The sequence below is a fragment of the Odocoileus virginianus genome, chromosome 27 (assembly GCF_023699985.2).
Source record: "Odocoileus virginianus isolate 20LAN1187 ecotype Illinois chromosome 27, Ovbor_1.2, whole genome shotgun sequence".
In the NCBI taxonomy this organism is placed as follows: domain Eukaryota; kingdom Metazoa; phylum Chordata; class Mammalia; order Artiodactyla; family Cervidae; genus Odocoileus; species Odocoileus virginianus.
Window position 1 is genome coordinate 19,278,286 of NC_069700.1, and position 16,929 is coordinate 19,295,214.

Sequence of the window (16,929 nt, forward strand, 5' to 3'; positions counted from 1 at the left end):
GGACATACTTCTATGAAAAAATTATTTTTTATGTGTCTGAAGTTCATATCTAATTGGGTGTCCTATATTTTATCTGCAACTCAGTGTAAAAGTATTGCAGAGGTTCATGTGAGCTTTCATGACCGCAGGTCCCTGGTGTCCCCACAGTAGACATTTATCATCTGCTTTAGTCCCCATCTCCAATTCGTGAAAGTCAATTCGGGAGAAGTAAGTTTTCTCCAAAGGCCATCCTTCATTGACTGGCAAGAGGATACAATCAACTTGAAATATTGTGTTTAATCTTTAATTGCTGATTTTGAAAAGAAGTTATTAACAAGTTATACCCTGATAAGAGGACAATTTGCCTTTTTCTTTTTTAACCTAGCATAGAACCAGTGGCCCTGAATACCATGGGATTGGCTTTTCCTTAACTGGACTCTGCCCTTTCAGAGAGGAGGAGTCAGTCAGTCCACCATAACAAGAGCTTATAAGCACATGTGAACTTGGCACTGAGGTGCTGAGCCAAGTGGGGACAGACTTTTGTAAGGTAAGCACTGATTTTGCATATCTGTATGATGTTTCTTTAGCACAAGAAAAACTGCTTCAGACTCACATGTGCCTTCTTGCTGTGCTTAGGGGACATTTAAGTTGTTTAGTCAATTGCTGTTGGATACAGAAATGTAAAAATGAAGAATGTAGAAAACTAAGCCTGAGAATTTAGATCTGAGAAAAATTAATGATATGAAGAGAAAAAAGAATGGCAGCATTTTAGATAATCAGAGTGTGACCAGTACAAGAAAGGCGTGTAGGTGTTTATGCTAAAGTTGCCTGCTCCATAGACACAGTCAACAAACAGCAGGTGTGAATTGCAATGTGGTAATACTATGTGGACTTTGGAAACACAAAATTAAGATTTAATTATAAGAGGAATAACTAAGTCACTGCCAGCAAAACTGGATTTTAACTCAGTCTTTGCTGTAATTAGTCAACTGGCAAGTCCCCCTCTATCTCTCCTGGAGCTCAAGCAACTCATGGGAAACCTAGAAATTGGCTGGAGCAGGGTTTAACCTTGGCCCTATTGATATTTCAAGCTGAGTAATTCTTTGTTGCGGGGACTTGTCCTATATATTGTCTGTTTTTTTAGTTAAAAATATTTGCCATAGAAATGCATATTGAATTAGGCTTAAGGAATGTACTTGACAACAGTGTTAACATATAGATTGATATTTTTCAAATTTGCAAACTTGACACCTCTCAGATACTTGCATTTTAAAGTTTTAAAAGAAACTGTCACTTCATCAATATGGTTGACACAATGAAGATTAATAATCTCACTTTCCATTTCACTCTGTACTTGTAGAAAGAACAGAGGGTGTGGGAGAGGTTCCTTCCTCATCTAGTGACAGTCCGGAAAGTAGAATAGAAGATATACGTGGCTACAGGAGAATTAGTATATTTTACAAAATACCTTATCCTGGAAGACTACATAGTTTAGTAGCCAGCTGCATCAATCATAGATGTTTCCAACTAAATATCCAATAAACGTGTCTGTTAAGATAACAGGGTCGTAGGATAAATTGAGAAAGTAGCAATGACATATATACACTACCATGTGTAAAATAGGAAACAGTGGGAAGCTGCTATATAACACAGGGAGTCCAGCCTGTCACTCTGCGATGAGCTAAGGGTGGTGGGATAGGAGTGGGGAGGGAGGCTCAAGAGGCAGGGGATATATATATTTATATATAAAATTGTGACTGATTCCAGTTATTGTACAGCAGAAATCAACACAACATTATGAAGCAATTATCTTCCAATTAAAAATTTTTTTTAATTAAATTTAAAAAGACAACAGTGTTGATGGAAAAAGCTGGATACAGTGCAGACTGAGGAGTAACGAGCAATCAGACGCACATGGGAGGCAGCCCCACCACCCCCAACATCAGAGGCACCTCTGGTCTCTTGCCAATGATGTGGCACCCTCCCATCTAGTTTTCACAACGAACCATGTCCTCAGGCATTGCCAAATGTCCTCTGGGCTGGGGGAGCAAAATCAGCTCCAGTTAAGAATCACTGGTTCATGTGACTTTTCAGACTCTTAAACACAGGAAGTCTGGATGTGAAAACTAGGTAATACAGGAGCAGAGAGTTAACTTCCAAAAGTAAAGAAATTCGCCTGACTGGAGGGTAAAGGTCATTCGAATCAGAATGCAGGAGTGAACACTGCACTGTTACAAGTATTACTATTGGGGGTAAATCAAAAGCCTGAAGTAAGAGAGTTTCAATGAGATCCTGTGAAAGTCTTAGAGTTGTCCAGGGTATGGCAATTCACAGGGGAAATATGGTACCTAAGCCTGAAAAGAGAAGATACGGAGAGTGGGATGAGAAGTACTGTGCAAGATGCTACAGAGAGCAACGTTTGGATGGGGATGAGGTTTGACCCCGTGAGAGTCACTGACTTGGACGCTGAGATACTGTGGAGCCTGGGCCAACCAGGGCAAGCGGGCAGCATCCTCTGCTTTCTCAGCCTGCGGCCTCTCTCCTTGTTCTGACTTGCTTGGCTGAGAGAATCACGGTCCTTGGGGTGGAACCAATTCAAGTGAAGGCATTGCAGGGCTCTTTGTATGCTGTCAGTCGTCTACAAACCCATTTTTCTAACTAGATTTCAGCCCCTCCAGGGCAGGGACCACATCAGATTCCTCTTGTGTTCCCCACCAGCCATCATTTCTTAGTGCCCGCAACTGCTCAATGAGTGTTAGTTGAGGAGGTTTCGAGGAAACTTGTTGAGAAGGAAATCCGTGGGCAGGTCAACCAGAAAGAAGATGCTGAAGAAAGATCAATGAAGGAACAGGAAGGTGGAGAGAAGGGTATTGAGAGTGAGACCCTGAACTCCTGCTATAAAAAGGGGTGGGTTTCCCATTGCCGTGGCTGGAACCCATTCCAAGGGGCTGGGTGGTGGGGGGGAGCAGAAGATTCCAGAGAGTCCAGATCAGGGAGTGAGTGAGAGGGGAAAGGCCTGGGGGATAGGCAGGCAGGGTGCATGGTTCAGGGGCAGAAGTCTTGAGGTTTCAAAAGTCTGTGCCAGACCTCGCTGAACCTTTGCCAAAAGCTTCCTCCAATCCAGGTTAACTAATCCGTGAGCATCACTGATCTTTCACACAAGACAAATAAGAAGAGAACCAGTATATAAAGTAGCTGACAAAATCTGGATATATATAAAATCCTGTTCCTACTAGAGCTATAGGGGCTGAAGCGACTTAGCACAGCAGAGCATAGCTCGAGATCTGGAAGTCAAGAGGGAGAGACAGACAGACAGACAGAAGACTCAATTGCTGCCCAGCGGGCTCACTCACCCATCTCCCAGGAACTGGGAGCAGAACGGAAGCTGGATTTGCTGCTCCCTGTTATGAATTTTGTATGCCTTATCTAGTTTAATTTTCTCAACAGCCCTCACTAGTAGACATAGCTGTATTTCGAAAGAGAACACTGAGGTACAGAGATTAAATAACTCCCCTGGGTTTATTTACCTTATAAGAAAAGGAGTTGGACTTTGTCTCTAAGCCTTTCTCTCTGCTGAGAAATGCTGTCATTAGGAGTCCCCCTCCCACCTACTCCGTGACTCCTTTAGTTCACACTGGAATTATCCCAAGACACATTTCTTTCCAGAGAATATAACCCTATCTCCTTATGAAGGTCAAATATAGTTATACTAGTGCTCAGGATACTCACAGTAAGTTTTTAAGGTCTGGGGTAAAGGAAGGTACGTTTTTATCCATTTTCCTCATATCAAGCCCCTAAGAATCAGCTAACAGAATTAACATTTCCTTCTCTCCTAATTTAACTGTTAATTGACTAACGGATTCTGAATGGGGAACAAGCTAATATTGAGGGTCTCAGAAACCAGCAGAGAGAGGGCATAAGCATTACATGGTTGCGGGGAGCCCCAGACCAGAAGCCAGAAGATGTCTTCAAAGGATCCCAGTGCTCACAAAACGAGTGAGCTAGGAGAGCAGCTTCAGCTCTTTGAACTTGAGTGTCCTCCTCCTGACAATACGATACTAGAAGCCGTTTCCTGGGGATGTTCTGAGGGTGGACACACTTGGCTAGATATTGAGTGTCAATCGGGAACACACATGTGTGACTGATGACAAGTCACTGAATCTCTCTAGTTCTCATTTTCTGGGGGCCAGGAAGTTTATATCACATTTGCCCCAGGCTTCAAAAGGTGAAGAAAGTTACTTATAAGAAAGATATGATAAAGTATTATGTAAGTTAAAGCTTCATTTCCCTTTGTAATGTGATCCTTGGTCACTGGATAAGGGAGTTTAGTGTGAGGGTGACCTGTGACTTCCACTTCACAGCAACACCCTTCTCAGAATTCTGCTGAATCACAGCTTCTTCGTTCCCCATGATAAGTACAATATACACAATCTCCAACTTCAAGACAGAGGAGTTAAGTATGTTTCCAAGGGATTGTTTATTTTCCAAAGGTTAGACCTTTGGTCTCACATTAAAAATGTGGATATTGAAATAAAAAAGTAAACCAAAACTAAATAAATTTTTTAAAATGTGGATATGGAAAACATTTTTTAATCTAAAATTCAGGTTATTCATACTTTATCAGCTACAGAGAAGTATATTTTTATCCCGAACTCCTCAACAAAAAAATTGCAAGATCTTAATGTTTTCTAAACAGAGCTGGGATTTGGATAGAAAATGCAGCTGTTTCTTCCTGTGTTCTGGCTTTGGGGCTCCTGCTTTTAGTAAGTCCTGTATGTTTCCATTCACTCCCATGAGAGAACAGTTGGTTTGGTCATAATGTTTGAGTTTTCCTGTAACATCTTCCAGAAAAACCCAAAAGAACTTTTTGGCCAACCCAATAATTTCTGTCCATCGTTGGAACGTTTCCGTTTCATCCTCTGGTTCCCTGCTACATCCACTCCACACACAGGCTGCTGTAGTCCAGGGGCTTTCAAACTTCACTGACCTGAAAAGACCCAAGTATCTCTAACCAGCACCATGACCAAATGAGTGTGCCCACGTGCTTTCTGCCATCCGAACATACAACACACACATAGCTGAAACAAAAAACTCATGAATCAATGCTTTATTTTAAAAACTGGAAAATTTCACAGTCCACTGAAGGATTGTCATGCCTATTTTGAAAAACGTCAATATGAAAAATGAAGCCAAACCACTGCAATGATGTAAAGTAATTAGCCTCCAACAAATAAAAATAAATGGAAAAAAAAAAAAAGAAAAATGAAGCCAAGACTTGGGTTCATATAGAAATGGGTTTGAATCCCAAGGTAGCTACCTACTTTGTGCAAGTTACCCTAGAAACCTCAGTATTCCCCAACTGCAAAATGAGAGCAATGGCAACTTCATAGCAGGTGATTCTTGTAGGGTTAAATGAAGACAAATTTGTGAGAATGCGCAGGGCATGACAGACAGAACAATTGTCAGCTCCACCTAGACCGTACAGCTAATACAGAAATATCCCTTTCTCTGGATACAGAATGCATGGATAGAGATAAAATACACAATTCCAAGAAAATGGAAGTATTTGGTATCCTGTGTAGGTGGAAAGACTCAGGATCTTTCTAGTAACAGTTAAGCACATTGAGCTCTAATTTCAACTTTTGAACAAATGCAGCATAATAGTCAATGAGCTGAATATGGACTCTGTCTCCTCCTCCTCCTTCTGTGAAGTCCTCTGACTCCAAGGCCCCTCCTTCCCAGGCTCCCGGGGCCTACACATGTGTGGGTTCCTGCCCTGCCCTGGTTTTAATCCTGGGTGTGGATTTCCATGAATGTTACTAAGCTCTGAGGTCCATTTCATTAACTGAAAAATGGAGATAATAATTATTTCATGGGATTCTTGTGAGGATTAAAGATATAACATATTCAAAATGGTCAGGATTCAGTTCAGTTCAGTTCAGTCACTCAGTTGTGTCCGACTCTTTGCGACCCCATGGACTGCAGCACGCCAGGATTCCCTGTCCATCACCAACTCCTGGAGCCCACTCAAACTCATGTCCATCGCTTTGGTGATGCCATCCAACCATCCCATCCTGGGTCATCCCCTTCTCCTCCTGCCTGCAATCTTTCCCAGCATCAGGGTCTTTTCCAATGAGTCAGTTCTTCACATCAGGTGGCCAAAGTATTGGAGCTTCAGCTTTCAGCATCAGTCCTTCCAATGAAAATTCAGGACTGATTTCCTTTAGGATGGACGGGTTGGATCTCCTTGCTGTCAAAGGGACTCTCAAGAGTCTTCTCCAACACCACAGTTAAAAAGCATCAATTCTTCGGTGCTCAGCTTTCTTTATGGTCCAACTCTCACATCCATACATGACTACTGGAAAAACCAGATTTGACTAGATGGACCTTTGTTGGTAAAGTAATGTCTCTGCTTTTTAACATGCCATTTAGGTTGGTCATAGCTTTTCTTCCAAGGAGCAAGTGTCTTTTAATTTCATGGCTGCACTCATCATCTGCAGTGATTTTGGAGACTCAAAAATAAAGTATCTCACTGCTTCCATTGTTTCCCCGTCTATTTGCCATGAAGTGATGGGACCGGATGCCATGATCTTAGTTTTCTGAATGTTGAGTTTTAAGCCAACTTTTCCACTCTCCTCTTTCACTTTCTTCAAAAGACTCTTTAGTTCTTTTTGGCTTTCAGCCATAACGGTGGTGTCATCTGCATATCTGAGGTTATTGATATTTCTCCCAGCAATCTGATTCTAGCTTGTGCTTCATCCAGTCTGGGATTTCACATGATGTACTGTTTATATAAGTTAAATAAACAGGGTGACAATATGCAAGCTTGACGTACTCCTTTCCCGATTTGGAACCAGTCTGTTTTTCCATGTCCAGTTCTAACTGTTGCTTCCTGACCTGCATACAGATTTCTCAGCAGGCAGGTAGCATTGGGGCAGGACTATTAGGAGTTTTGCAATAAATACTAGTTCTCTAATCCTTCCCCTCCCTGACACCCACCCATGTATCCATACCACAGACTGCCTCTTAGCCTGCCAAGAAAATCAGATTTTACCCAGTGGAGACTGGAGAATGGTTTGGTGGAATTTCCCACAGGTGGCTATTGAGAGTGGGAATTTGGGCCAAGGAAGACATTCCAGGGACTCTTTCAGTTGCCCTGAGGAAGGCTGATTCTTCAGCATTGTTGGTACTGTTCAGCCATATATCATAAAGGTGCTCGCTTCTATGCTTTTATTTTTGTTTATTCATTCATTCATTTGTTGGTTCATTAAGGGCTAGAGAAACCAGGAGACTGCCACCATGTCAAGGAAGCCCATTCTTCACTATTTCAATGGACGTGGCAGAATGGAGTGCATTCGGTGGCTCCTGGCTGCAGCTGGAGTGGAGGTAGGTTTCACCTTCAGTTGGATCTAAATTGCCCGTGCCTGCCTAGTCACTCAGTCATGTCCAACTCATTTCGATCCCCTAGGCCATAGCTGCTGGGCTCCTCTGTCCCTGAGATTCTTCAGGCAAGAACATTGGAGTGGGTTTCCATTTCCTACTCCAGGGAAACTGACTGTATCAAACTACTTTTCTCACAGAGGTGATTTTCCTTAAATGACCTGCTAAGAATTTTGCATTAAAAATATTTATTAGGTATTAGATGAACAGATTTTTATTGAAATTTCTTCTTCTCAAGGATAATAAAAAATAGAAATAAATTTGTGTTTTTATTTGTTTTTGGCTGTGAGGCTTGCAGGATTTTAATTTTCTGATCAGAGAGCAAAAGCAGGCCCACAGCAGTGAAAGCCAATGCCTTAACCACTGAATTGTCAGAAATTTTCCTGAATTTTGATTTTTAAAACTGTAAAATATTTATTACATTGATGCAACAGTTAGAAACATAAATATTAATATCAATTGATATAATAAGTATTGTTAATATGTCAGGCATTTTAATGTATTGTGGTTAGTTTTAAAATTAGTTTAATGATCTAGTAACATACCATGAAGTATTTAAAGATGAAATATGTAATATCTGGGATTTGTTTCAAATTAGTACCAGAGAGAGGGGTGTAACATATGGATGTCTTGCGATTGGGTTGAGCTGATAATTATCGAAGCTGGTTGAAGGTTACAAGGAGCATCATTGTATTTTTTATTTTGTGCATGCCACAAATTTCCATAATAAAAAGAAAAAATATACATATTAGAAAAGAAATGTAATTAAAATTAAAACATAAGCCAGAAATATAGCGCGGTGCAGATAGTAACAAACTGCCTGTTGGATTTATGCATTCACTCAGCAATGAATTTGTTGGGCACCTTGAAATGCCAGGTTTCGTGCCAGGTCCTAGAGATACATGAATGGTCAAACAGACACAGTCCCTACCCTCAGGCCGCTTACACTATAGGGAGGATGCAGACAAGCATGTGGGTGATTAAAAGAGGAGTGGAGCACCTAGGAGGACACCCAAGCCTTGAGGGAAAAAACGCCATAGTCTCAGTAGTAAACGGATAGGTTTTCTGTGGGACTCTAGTGAGTGCTGCCCTCTAGAGGTGTCACTCAGAAAAGCACTTCTCAGCCCAGGTCAGAGCTCAGTTCAGTCGCTCAGTCCTGTCCGGGTCGGAGGGACCCAGCAACTCTGTGAGGGTTTCCTGGGGAGGGAGTCATGGACAGAGTTCAGAGATCTGGTCCCTTAGCAGAGAGCAGTAAAAGAGGGCTTCAGGTGAGTGGCGTCCTGCAAAGGGAACCTCTAGTGTGCTCCCTTAGCTTCCCAAAAGCATGTTTACCTAAGCCTCAGGTTATACACTCTCGATTGCTTCAGGAATGCAGGGCACGGTAGCCTGGTCCGTTCTCAAGTGTGTAGAGAAGTAAGTACACAGAAAATTCCAACAGTGCCATTCTAGGTTGTTTCATTTCTATAAATGAACAACCAACATTTTTCACTGCGGTCCAGACTTGGATGGAGTTTAAGAATGTGTTCGGAGTCCCTGGGTGGGATGAGTTCAGCACAGGACAGTGAAGCAGGGGGAGACGCTGAGAGCATCCAGGCTTCCTCTTGACCAAAGAGCATTGAAATTCTGGGTTCTCTGGGCCCAGAGCCTGATTCTCACAATCCCATTCATCTCCATCAGTTTCACAAGAAACAGCCCACCAGCCAGCCCTTTCTCACAATGACTACCCATCATCCATCCATCGCCTCTTAAGGTTGTCTTGAACTGGGTGCTTTATAAATTGTTGCCCACACACTCACTATCTGTATGGTCTCACCCTGTGGAATAATTTTGATCTACAATAAACTACTCCACTGAGTCAGTTAGAAATCCCCAATTCTCAAACTTTTCACAATCAAGACCATTGTTTACAATAAAAAATTGAATGGAGGGAGGTAATATATAGCAGAGGCCCCTGGTGGCAGCCTGTTGGGAGTCAATGGCCCCATGGATACCCCATGCTGGGGGACACCCCAAAATCCTGTCCTGATCTCACAGGGAGAGAAACACTTTCCAGAGACATTAAAACTCCCAAACTAGAACTTCCCGGTCCTTTCCCTCCAGTGATATTCCCCTCCCCCCAAATCATTACCTAATCACTGACAGAGGTGGGGACAGAGTAGAGGTGAATTAACCTGCAAAATAAGCAGTTACTTGCTGCAACCCACACTTTTATCTTGGTGGCTCTAATCTAAATCTCCAAATGGCCTTGATCACTGTCCTCTGTGCAACCCGCTGAACTTGGACATCCTACAGTCTCCATAGTGGGCAGCAGACAGAGGCCAGGTGAGTTCAGCAATGCTAGAGAATGAAATAACAAAAACTCATCGACTGTTTCTGTTTTCCAGTTTGAAGAGAAACTTATAGAAAAACCAGAAGACTTGAATAAGTTAAAAAATGGTAAGCCCAAAAACTAAATTCCTCTGATGGGAGTATCCACTAGAAGTCTTAAGTTGAGGTTTCAACACCACCAATGTGCTGTGTGTGTGTGTGGTGGGAGTGGGGTTAGTAGAAAGGGAGAAATATGGTTAAAGGTAAGAGGCGGGTCTCCCTGAAAAGGTCTTGCAACTCACTCGCAACTAGGAAGGGCTGGAATTCAAGTGTTTGTTAAAGGAGCCAGCCCGTGAATGCTCTGAGTTCTCTCTGCCTTTCTGCACCATGAGTGACCACACAGCGCTCCCACCTAAAGTCAGAAAAAGGTGAAGATCTGAGAAAAGAGGGGAGAAAAAGGTCCAGAAGTTGCTGTGAGTCCAGGTTTGGCAAAGTAACATCCTAGCAATAATGTAGACTCGGTGAGCAGGGAAAAGGCAAACTCTCAACACGTCTTATGTGTTCTGAGATTTTTCTCTGAACTTCCATTAAATGGCAACTGGTTGGCACACTTGTTGCAGCCTCTTCCATCTTCTTTCTTAAACATGCATGAAGACAAATCAGTTCAGATTTACAAGGAATCACCCATATGTCTGAATGGGAAATTAAAAGATAAATGAAACGATAGGTTAGAAAGTAAAAGGCAAACAAAATGCCATCCTGCTTAAGTGTACCAGATCATTTTAGTGTTTCACTTTATGTCTTCAGTTATTTCAGCAAACATTTGTTCATCTTAAAAGGTTGTAACATATTCAACATTTCACCCTTCTTTTTTTCTTTCAAAAGATGGGAGTTTGTTGTTCCAGCAAGTGCCAATGGTTGAAATTGATGGGATGAATCTGGTGCAGACCAGAGCCATTCTCAACTACATTGCCACCAAATACAACCTCTACGGGAAAGACATAAAGGAGAGAGCCCTGTACGGTACTTTTTAGTTTTTTCACCAACAACTAATAGAAACAATTTAGGTCCTTCCCTGACTGAGCAGGATCAAGGCAGGGCATCATGACCAACATGATGGTATAAGCCTTGTAGGGCATAACAGCAAAGACCTATGAGTATGAGGGAAGAGTAAATAAACTTGGAGTGAAATCAACTGGCTATGGAAGAGGATACGATCCACGGATATAGCACAGTGACAAGGTTTCCAAACATAGATGGTCTGTGAAGCCAAGAGGATGGTAGAACCAAGACTCCAGGGGCGCAGGCTATTTTGAGCTGGACACCCACCAATAGCCAGAGACAAGGGGCAAAGCATCTGAGTGTCTAGAAGATAAAGCTTAGAAAGGGAAGGATCTAAAGAAGTTGGTTCTTGAATTTCAAAAATTCTAAGAATGATGACCAGGAACTTAATTTATTAACCCTTTATATGGACTGGCCACTTGACAGGGGTTAGCAGAGGTTGAGCTCAATATGGTAGGGTTACATCAAGCATTTTGATATAGCTTTAGTTGGCCAGATTTTTCAGTACAACTGTATCCTGGGGGTTAGGGGTATTCTCTCTGTTGTGATGGGACTACATGATTGAAATTAAAATCTTGTAAGGTACTTCCCAGGCAGCATTAACAGTAAAGAACCTGCTTGCAGTACAGGAGACATAAGAGACCTGGGTTTGATCCCTGGGTCGGGGAGATCCCCTGGAGGAGGGCATGGCAACCCATGCTAGTATTCTTGCCTGGAGAATAATCCCACGGACAGAGGAGTCTGGTGGGCTAGAGTCCAGAGTCACAAAGAGTCGGCCACGTCTGAAGTGACTTGGCACTCAAGGAACTACTGCAGTTTCTCTAAAAGTTAAACATAGAGTTACCATATGACTCAGCAATCAATTCCTTTCAAGAGGATTAAAAACACCCCCACACTAAAATTTATCCTCAGAAGTTCATAGCAGTGTTGTTCATAATCAATAATTAGAGTCAACAAACGTGTCCATTAACTGCTTAATGATGGAACAAAAGCTGGTACATCCATACAGTAGGATATTATTTGACCATGAAAAGGAATGAAAAGTACAGTCTTGAGAAATGCAAATAAAACCAGAGTCTGGCAGTAGTATACAGAGAGCGTTATGGAAATGGGTTCTATGGGAAATAACTGGAGAAAGTGTTGGTATTGGGACTCTAAACGGGCCTGGTGTTGTAATAGGATGAGAGAGGAAGAAGGATGTGCCTGGGACAGAGGTGCCAGGACCCTGTCTCGATGTGACTGAGATGGTACTAACGCATCACACTAACCATGCTCAGACCACGTCACAGCAGAGGTGGCAAATCCAGGTGTGGTCCCAGTGTTTACCTGTGCTGATTCCACCAGATTCTCTCATGCCTGTGACTATGGATGGGTCACTGATGTGCTCCATCTCTATATTTGGTTATGTGCATAACAAAAAAATTACACATGTGTTTACCTTGATGCTAAAATTCGTTTTGAAAAACAAAGCTAAATGACTGGCATAGTAAAATGCACCCAGTGGAGGAGAACTACTTTGCTACCTCTTGATATCTCTTTCTTACTCATTCCAAAAATCTAAGGCAGGAGACATTTGACAATTTGGTTACTTTGTCTTTTCAGGATTGATATGTATTCAGAGGGTGTGGCAGATTTGGGTGAAATGATCATGCTTTTGCCACTGTGCCCAGCTGCTGAAAAAGATGCCAAGGTGACCCTCATCCGAGAAAAGACAACAAACCGTTTTCTCCCTGCATTTGAAAACGTAAGTGGACTCTTCAGCATTTCTGGCATTGAGATCAGAGAACAAAGAAAAGTAGTGTGCAGGCATGGCCGGGGCATTAACCTTCACCTCTGTGAGCCTTTCTGAATACTAATGTAGTACTCTGACTCTCAGGGCACTTTATAAAAATTGAATGTGAGGAAGAATTGTAGTACTAGTTTTACCCAAGTTATCATTTTTCAGCCAAATTTCTATTTACTCAAACCCAATCTGGTATTCTCTACTCAATGGAATTTCGTGGTTATACTTCGAGCTTGGACTATGGAAGCTCTGAGAGCCACACTGGAGCCTGAAGTAGATGGATCCTCAAAACACAGTGCAGGGGCTTTGATCCAAGAGAAGCATGATGTCAGCAATACATCAGAGAATATTCTGGTGTCATGTGTAGGGAGAAATGAGACCAGCTGCCTGTCAGGAGAATGTGGTTGTGTTTTGGGATGATTGACATGTATCTAAATATATGGGGGCAGTGGGGTGGAGAGAAAGAGACAGAGGAAAAATTGTTCAGGAAAAAGTAATCTAGATATTTCAGGACGTGACTCTCAGACTTTTTAAGAAAGTGAAATAAAATCAATGAAGAAGTATTCCATCATTATGCCTAGTACGTATTTTAGTTTATTCTGTTTGAACGTTTCATGATCAAAACTACCTGAAATCATGTTCAACTAAAATCATGAACCCCCCTCCCCCAAAAAACAAAGATTGTAAGACGAGGAAATGAGGAGAGCAAAAGAGATGAGAAGGAATACAGAGTCTGCATTAGTTTGCTCAGGGTTGTAGAAGGCTGTCATGAAGATGGAGACACTGCCCAAGGATGAGAGAGAGAAGGACAGAGAGAGATGGATGAAGGGTCATGATGTGAAGTTCAGGGCTGCACACTTGAGGGTGTGGGGTCAACAAAAACACGGTGCAGAATGGGCTAAGGCCTTGGCCCAGTGGGAGAAGTAAGGCAGCCACAGCGAGATGGGAACAGGAAAAGGAAATGGTGGTCTGCCTTCCACTGGGGATGAGGAGGGAACAGCAAGAACCTGCCTGACCCATCTCTGAGTTGGAGGGAGCAGAAGGTCTGAGGTTCCCACCCGCCCAACGAGGGGCAGAGATGGAAGCGGGGCTGGGTGAGGGGCAGGGGAGGAGCAGGGGTCCAGCCTGCCAGGACCTGTGCTTCTGATGTGACCCCTCCATTCGCCAGGCGCTGAAGAGCCATGGACAAGACTACCTGGTGGGCAACAAGCTGAGCAGGGCTGACATCCACCTGGTTGAACTTCTCTACTATGTGGAAGAGCTGGACCCCAGCCTTCTGGCCAACTTCCCCCTGCTGAAGGTGAGCTCTCCCACGGCCCTGGGGGCCGGACACACCCCCACCTTAGCATCTGCTCTCTGGACCGTGGGACTGGGGTGCTAGGGTCCCCATCACTGTCCAGGCCCTGCTCTGGAGTGTGGAAAGAATCTGTCAAGCCAAGGACATCGGAGGTGGACTCTGCCCCACGGAAAACGTCCTGCCTTTTACCAGGAGACAGACCCAGGACTGGATCTCTCTTGGTCCCTGTTCCACTTCAGCCTCTGTCCTCATTTCCTCTTTGCTTCCCTCTGTCCCATATGTGTCCCTCTTTCCCTGAGTCTGTCTGAGTGTGTTTCCCACCATCTCCCTTCTTCCCCTCAATTCCTGTTCCTTCTCTCACACGGTGATTTCTTTCTCCCCGTGTCTCTCTCTGAGGGCAGATTGGTTCTGACTGACCTCACACATGACCTTTCATGTTTCCTGTCTTCAGTTCCAGCCCCGTCTCCTAGCTCTTCTTGTCTTGACATCTGGAGCCTTCATCTGTGCTGGTATCTCACACACTTCTCTTTCTCACACTGCACTTCCTACTTGAGGGTAGGAAGATCGGGAAGCAGAATGGAGTGTTTCACTAAGACCTCTCTGGGGAAAACTGGGGTGTCACTTTCCTGTCTCATGGGGCTCCTCCTGGTGCTGAGGGAGGGGCCTCGGCTGGCCCTTGTCTAGGAGGGTCTCAGAGTCCCTGCTGGCTTGCATAGTGACAGGGCTGCTCTTTAGCTGCACGCTGAGCTGTGTTCTCATGCATTGCAGGCCCTAAAAGCCAGAGTCAGCAATCTCCCAGCCGTGAAGAAATTTCTGCAGCCCGGCAGCCAGAGGAAGCCTCCCACGGATGAGAAACAAATAGAAGAAGCCAGGAAGATTTTCAAGTTTTAGTAAAGCCAGCGGGGCTGCCCGGGACAAATCTTCTGAAATTTTCTAACAATGAAACAACAATAAAGCTCCTACAATGAACCTCCTATGAGAGATTTACTTCCAATATGTTCTTTTTCACTACGATCTCCTCACCTTTCTGGTTTGGAATTAAAAGACAAATAAGAACAGGAAACAGATTATATATTCCCTTAATATTTTCCAAGGATCATCCTATAACATCTGTCACATAGCCTATCAAAAGTGTCACAGTTTATATCTGACATTCTTAGGTTTTCACAGGAAAGAGCTACCTTTCTGGGGTCATGGTAGAAAGACATTTTCTTTATTTCTTTGAGAGACATTTTCCATCTGATAATAAAAATGTCTTTTCTTATGCATTTTTGAACAACTCTTGTCTACTGTGGGCTCTCCAGCGTTTGGGGAGGTGGGAAAGCAATAAGAACCCAGTGGACCCAAATTCTGTGCTCAGGGGACCTTGCTGTGGCTGCCTGGTCATCACAGCTTCGCTGCACGAGGCTCTGTGGGGCCCTGCACGGGGGCCTCACCCCCATTTGACGGCATCCCCCAGATTAGATCTCTATGACACAGGTGACATGTGTGAATTTGATACAAATACATATGACATCATTTCCCCTGGCCTCTCATGGAGCCAGACTAGTTTCAGGGAATTTGGGGAGGTGGATTTGGGCATGTACACTCAAGGTATATAAGATTTTCACAAAAACTGGTTGGGGTCCTTGGCTAAGAGGAGACTGCCTCACTCAGAAGGACAATGCAGATAGTGGAGTGCAGTTTATTAGCCTGGCGGGCCCAAGGCAGAGTCTCCTCTTAGCCAAGGACCCCGCCAGTTTTTGTGAAAACCTTATATACCCTAAGTATATAAGTTTCCCTGAAACTAGTCTGAACAAAGAAAAGAGAAAGATAAAATTAAAGTTAACCGGTGATCATATGCCTTAAGCCTAGGTAGTTAACAGTGGATAATTATCAATAGGCCTGTGGTCATACCCCAATAAGCATAATAGAATGTATGATTTTATTCGGTTACACAGATAATTAGGCTATTATTTTAGGCCATAGAGAGCCCTGGGGCTCTTCCTTCTGGGGGCCTGGTTTTCCAGTTGGTATGTTGTTTCCATAGATACTGGGCATATAGCTCAATGTACACAGTCCGGCCCAAGATGGAGTCCTGCTTTCAAGACAGAGCCTGTTCTGTTTCCTCCTTCATGGGCTGTGGGGATTCCTCACAGTCCCCATCCACTTTCACCTGCCTGACAGTTCTATTCATTCATCCAAGTCTTCAAGACATATGTATTCATATCGCTAATGGCAGCATTGCTTGGGCCCTATTGCAAAGTAACCAAGTACCAAAAAATCTTTATGAGACAATGGGGAAAATTAGAATGTTGAAGATTCAATAAAATTAAGGAGCTATAATTGCAAATTACATAAATGATAAAATTTTAGTGTGACAGAACAGTGTAATTATATTGAGAAAAAGAATTCTTCCTTTTAAAGAGCAATTTACTAATTGTGGGAGGGATGAAGTCATGAGCTGTGTGGGGTTTGGTGCACAGTAATCCTGAGCTGTAGGGGAATAAGCAGAACTGTGTTGGTTTCTTGTGGTTGCTGTGTCAGCTTCCTACAACTGGGGGCTTTAAACAACAGGATGAATTCTCTCACACTTTTGGAGGCCAGAAGTCTAAAGTCAACGCACAGACTAGGCCGCATTTTCTCTGGAGGCTGTAGGGGGAGTCCTAATTTAATTTAATATTAAAACATATAGTGTCAAGGCAATGTAAGAAAAGACGTTATGGGGAAGTAGAGTAGGAGATCAAGGTAGTTCTAAGGTATTTTTCTAAACAGAACAAATAGCATGAGCAAAGGTCCAGAGAGTAGGGAGGCTGATTTGAGTGAGGCAGGGAGGGAAAAGTATAAAAATTGCTTTGCCAGATTTGTTGTAGCCATGCGTTCCGGGAAACAAACTCACTCAGAAGGACAACGCAGATAGCGAAGTGCAGTTTATTACACCGGCGGGCCCAAAGCAGAGTCTCCTCTTAGCCAAGGACCCCGACCAGTTTTTGTGAAAACGTTATGTTCTCTAAGTGTATGTGCCCAAACCCACCTCCCCAAGTTCCCTGAAACTAGTCTGAACAAAGGAAAAGAAAGGTAC

General features: G+C 43.3%; 1 protein-coding gene across 1 annotated transcript; it reads left to right on the top strand.

Annotated features, from left to right (window-relative positions):
• The first annotated feature begins 421 nt into the window (after positions 1 to 421).
• LOC110143194 (glutathione S-transferase A1) lies at positions 422 to 14,837 on the top strand. Its single transcript, XM_070456302.1, has 7 exons — positions 422 to 526; positions 7,252 to 7,365; positions 9,804 to 9,855; positions 10,612 to 10,744; positions 12,391 to 12,532; positions 13,740 to 13,871; positions 14,637 to 14,837. The coding sequence occupies exons 2-7, from the start codon at positions 7,279 to 7,281 to the stop codon at positions 14,757 to 14,759; spliced, it is 669 nt and encodes a 222-aa protein (XP_070312403.1). The 5' UTR covers positions 422 to 526; positions 7,252 to 7,278; the 3' UTR covers positions 14,760 to 14,837.
• The last annotated feature ends 2,092 nt before the right edge of the window (positions 14,838 to 16,929 follow it).

Excerpts from the sequence above, each read along its gene's own strand:
- LOC110143194 (XM_070456302.1), top strand. The coding sequence starts at position 7,279 with ATGTCAAGGAAGCCCATTCTTCACTATTTCAATGGACGTGGCAGAATG. Across the intron at positions 10,745-12,390 it reads GACATAAAGGAGAGAGCCCT|GATTGATATGTATTCAGAGG; the intron begins GTACGGTACTTT and ends TTGTCTTTTCAG. Across the intron at positions 13,872-14,636 it reads CCAACTTCCCCCTGCTGAAG|GCCCTAAAAGCCAGAGTCAG; the intron begins GTGAGCTCTCCC and ends CATGCATTGCAG.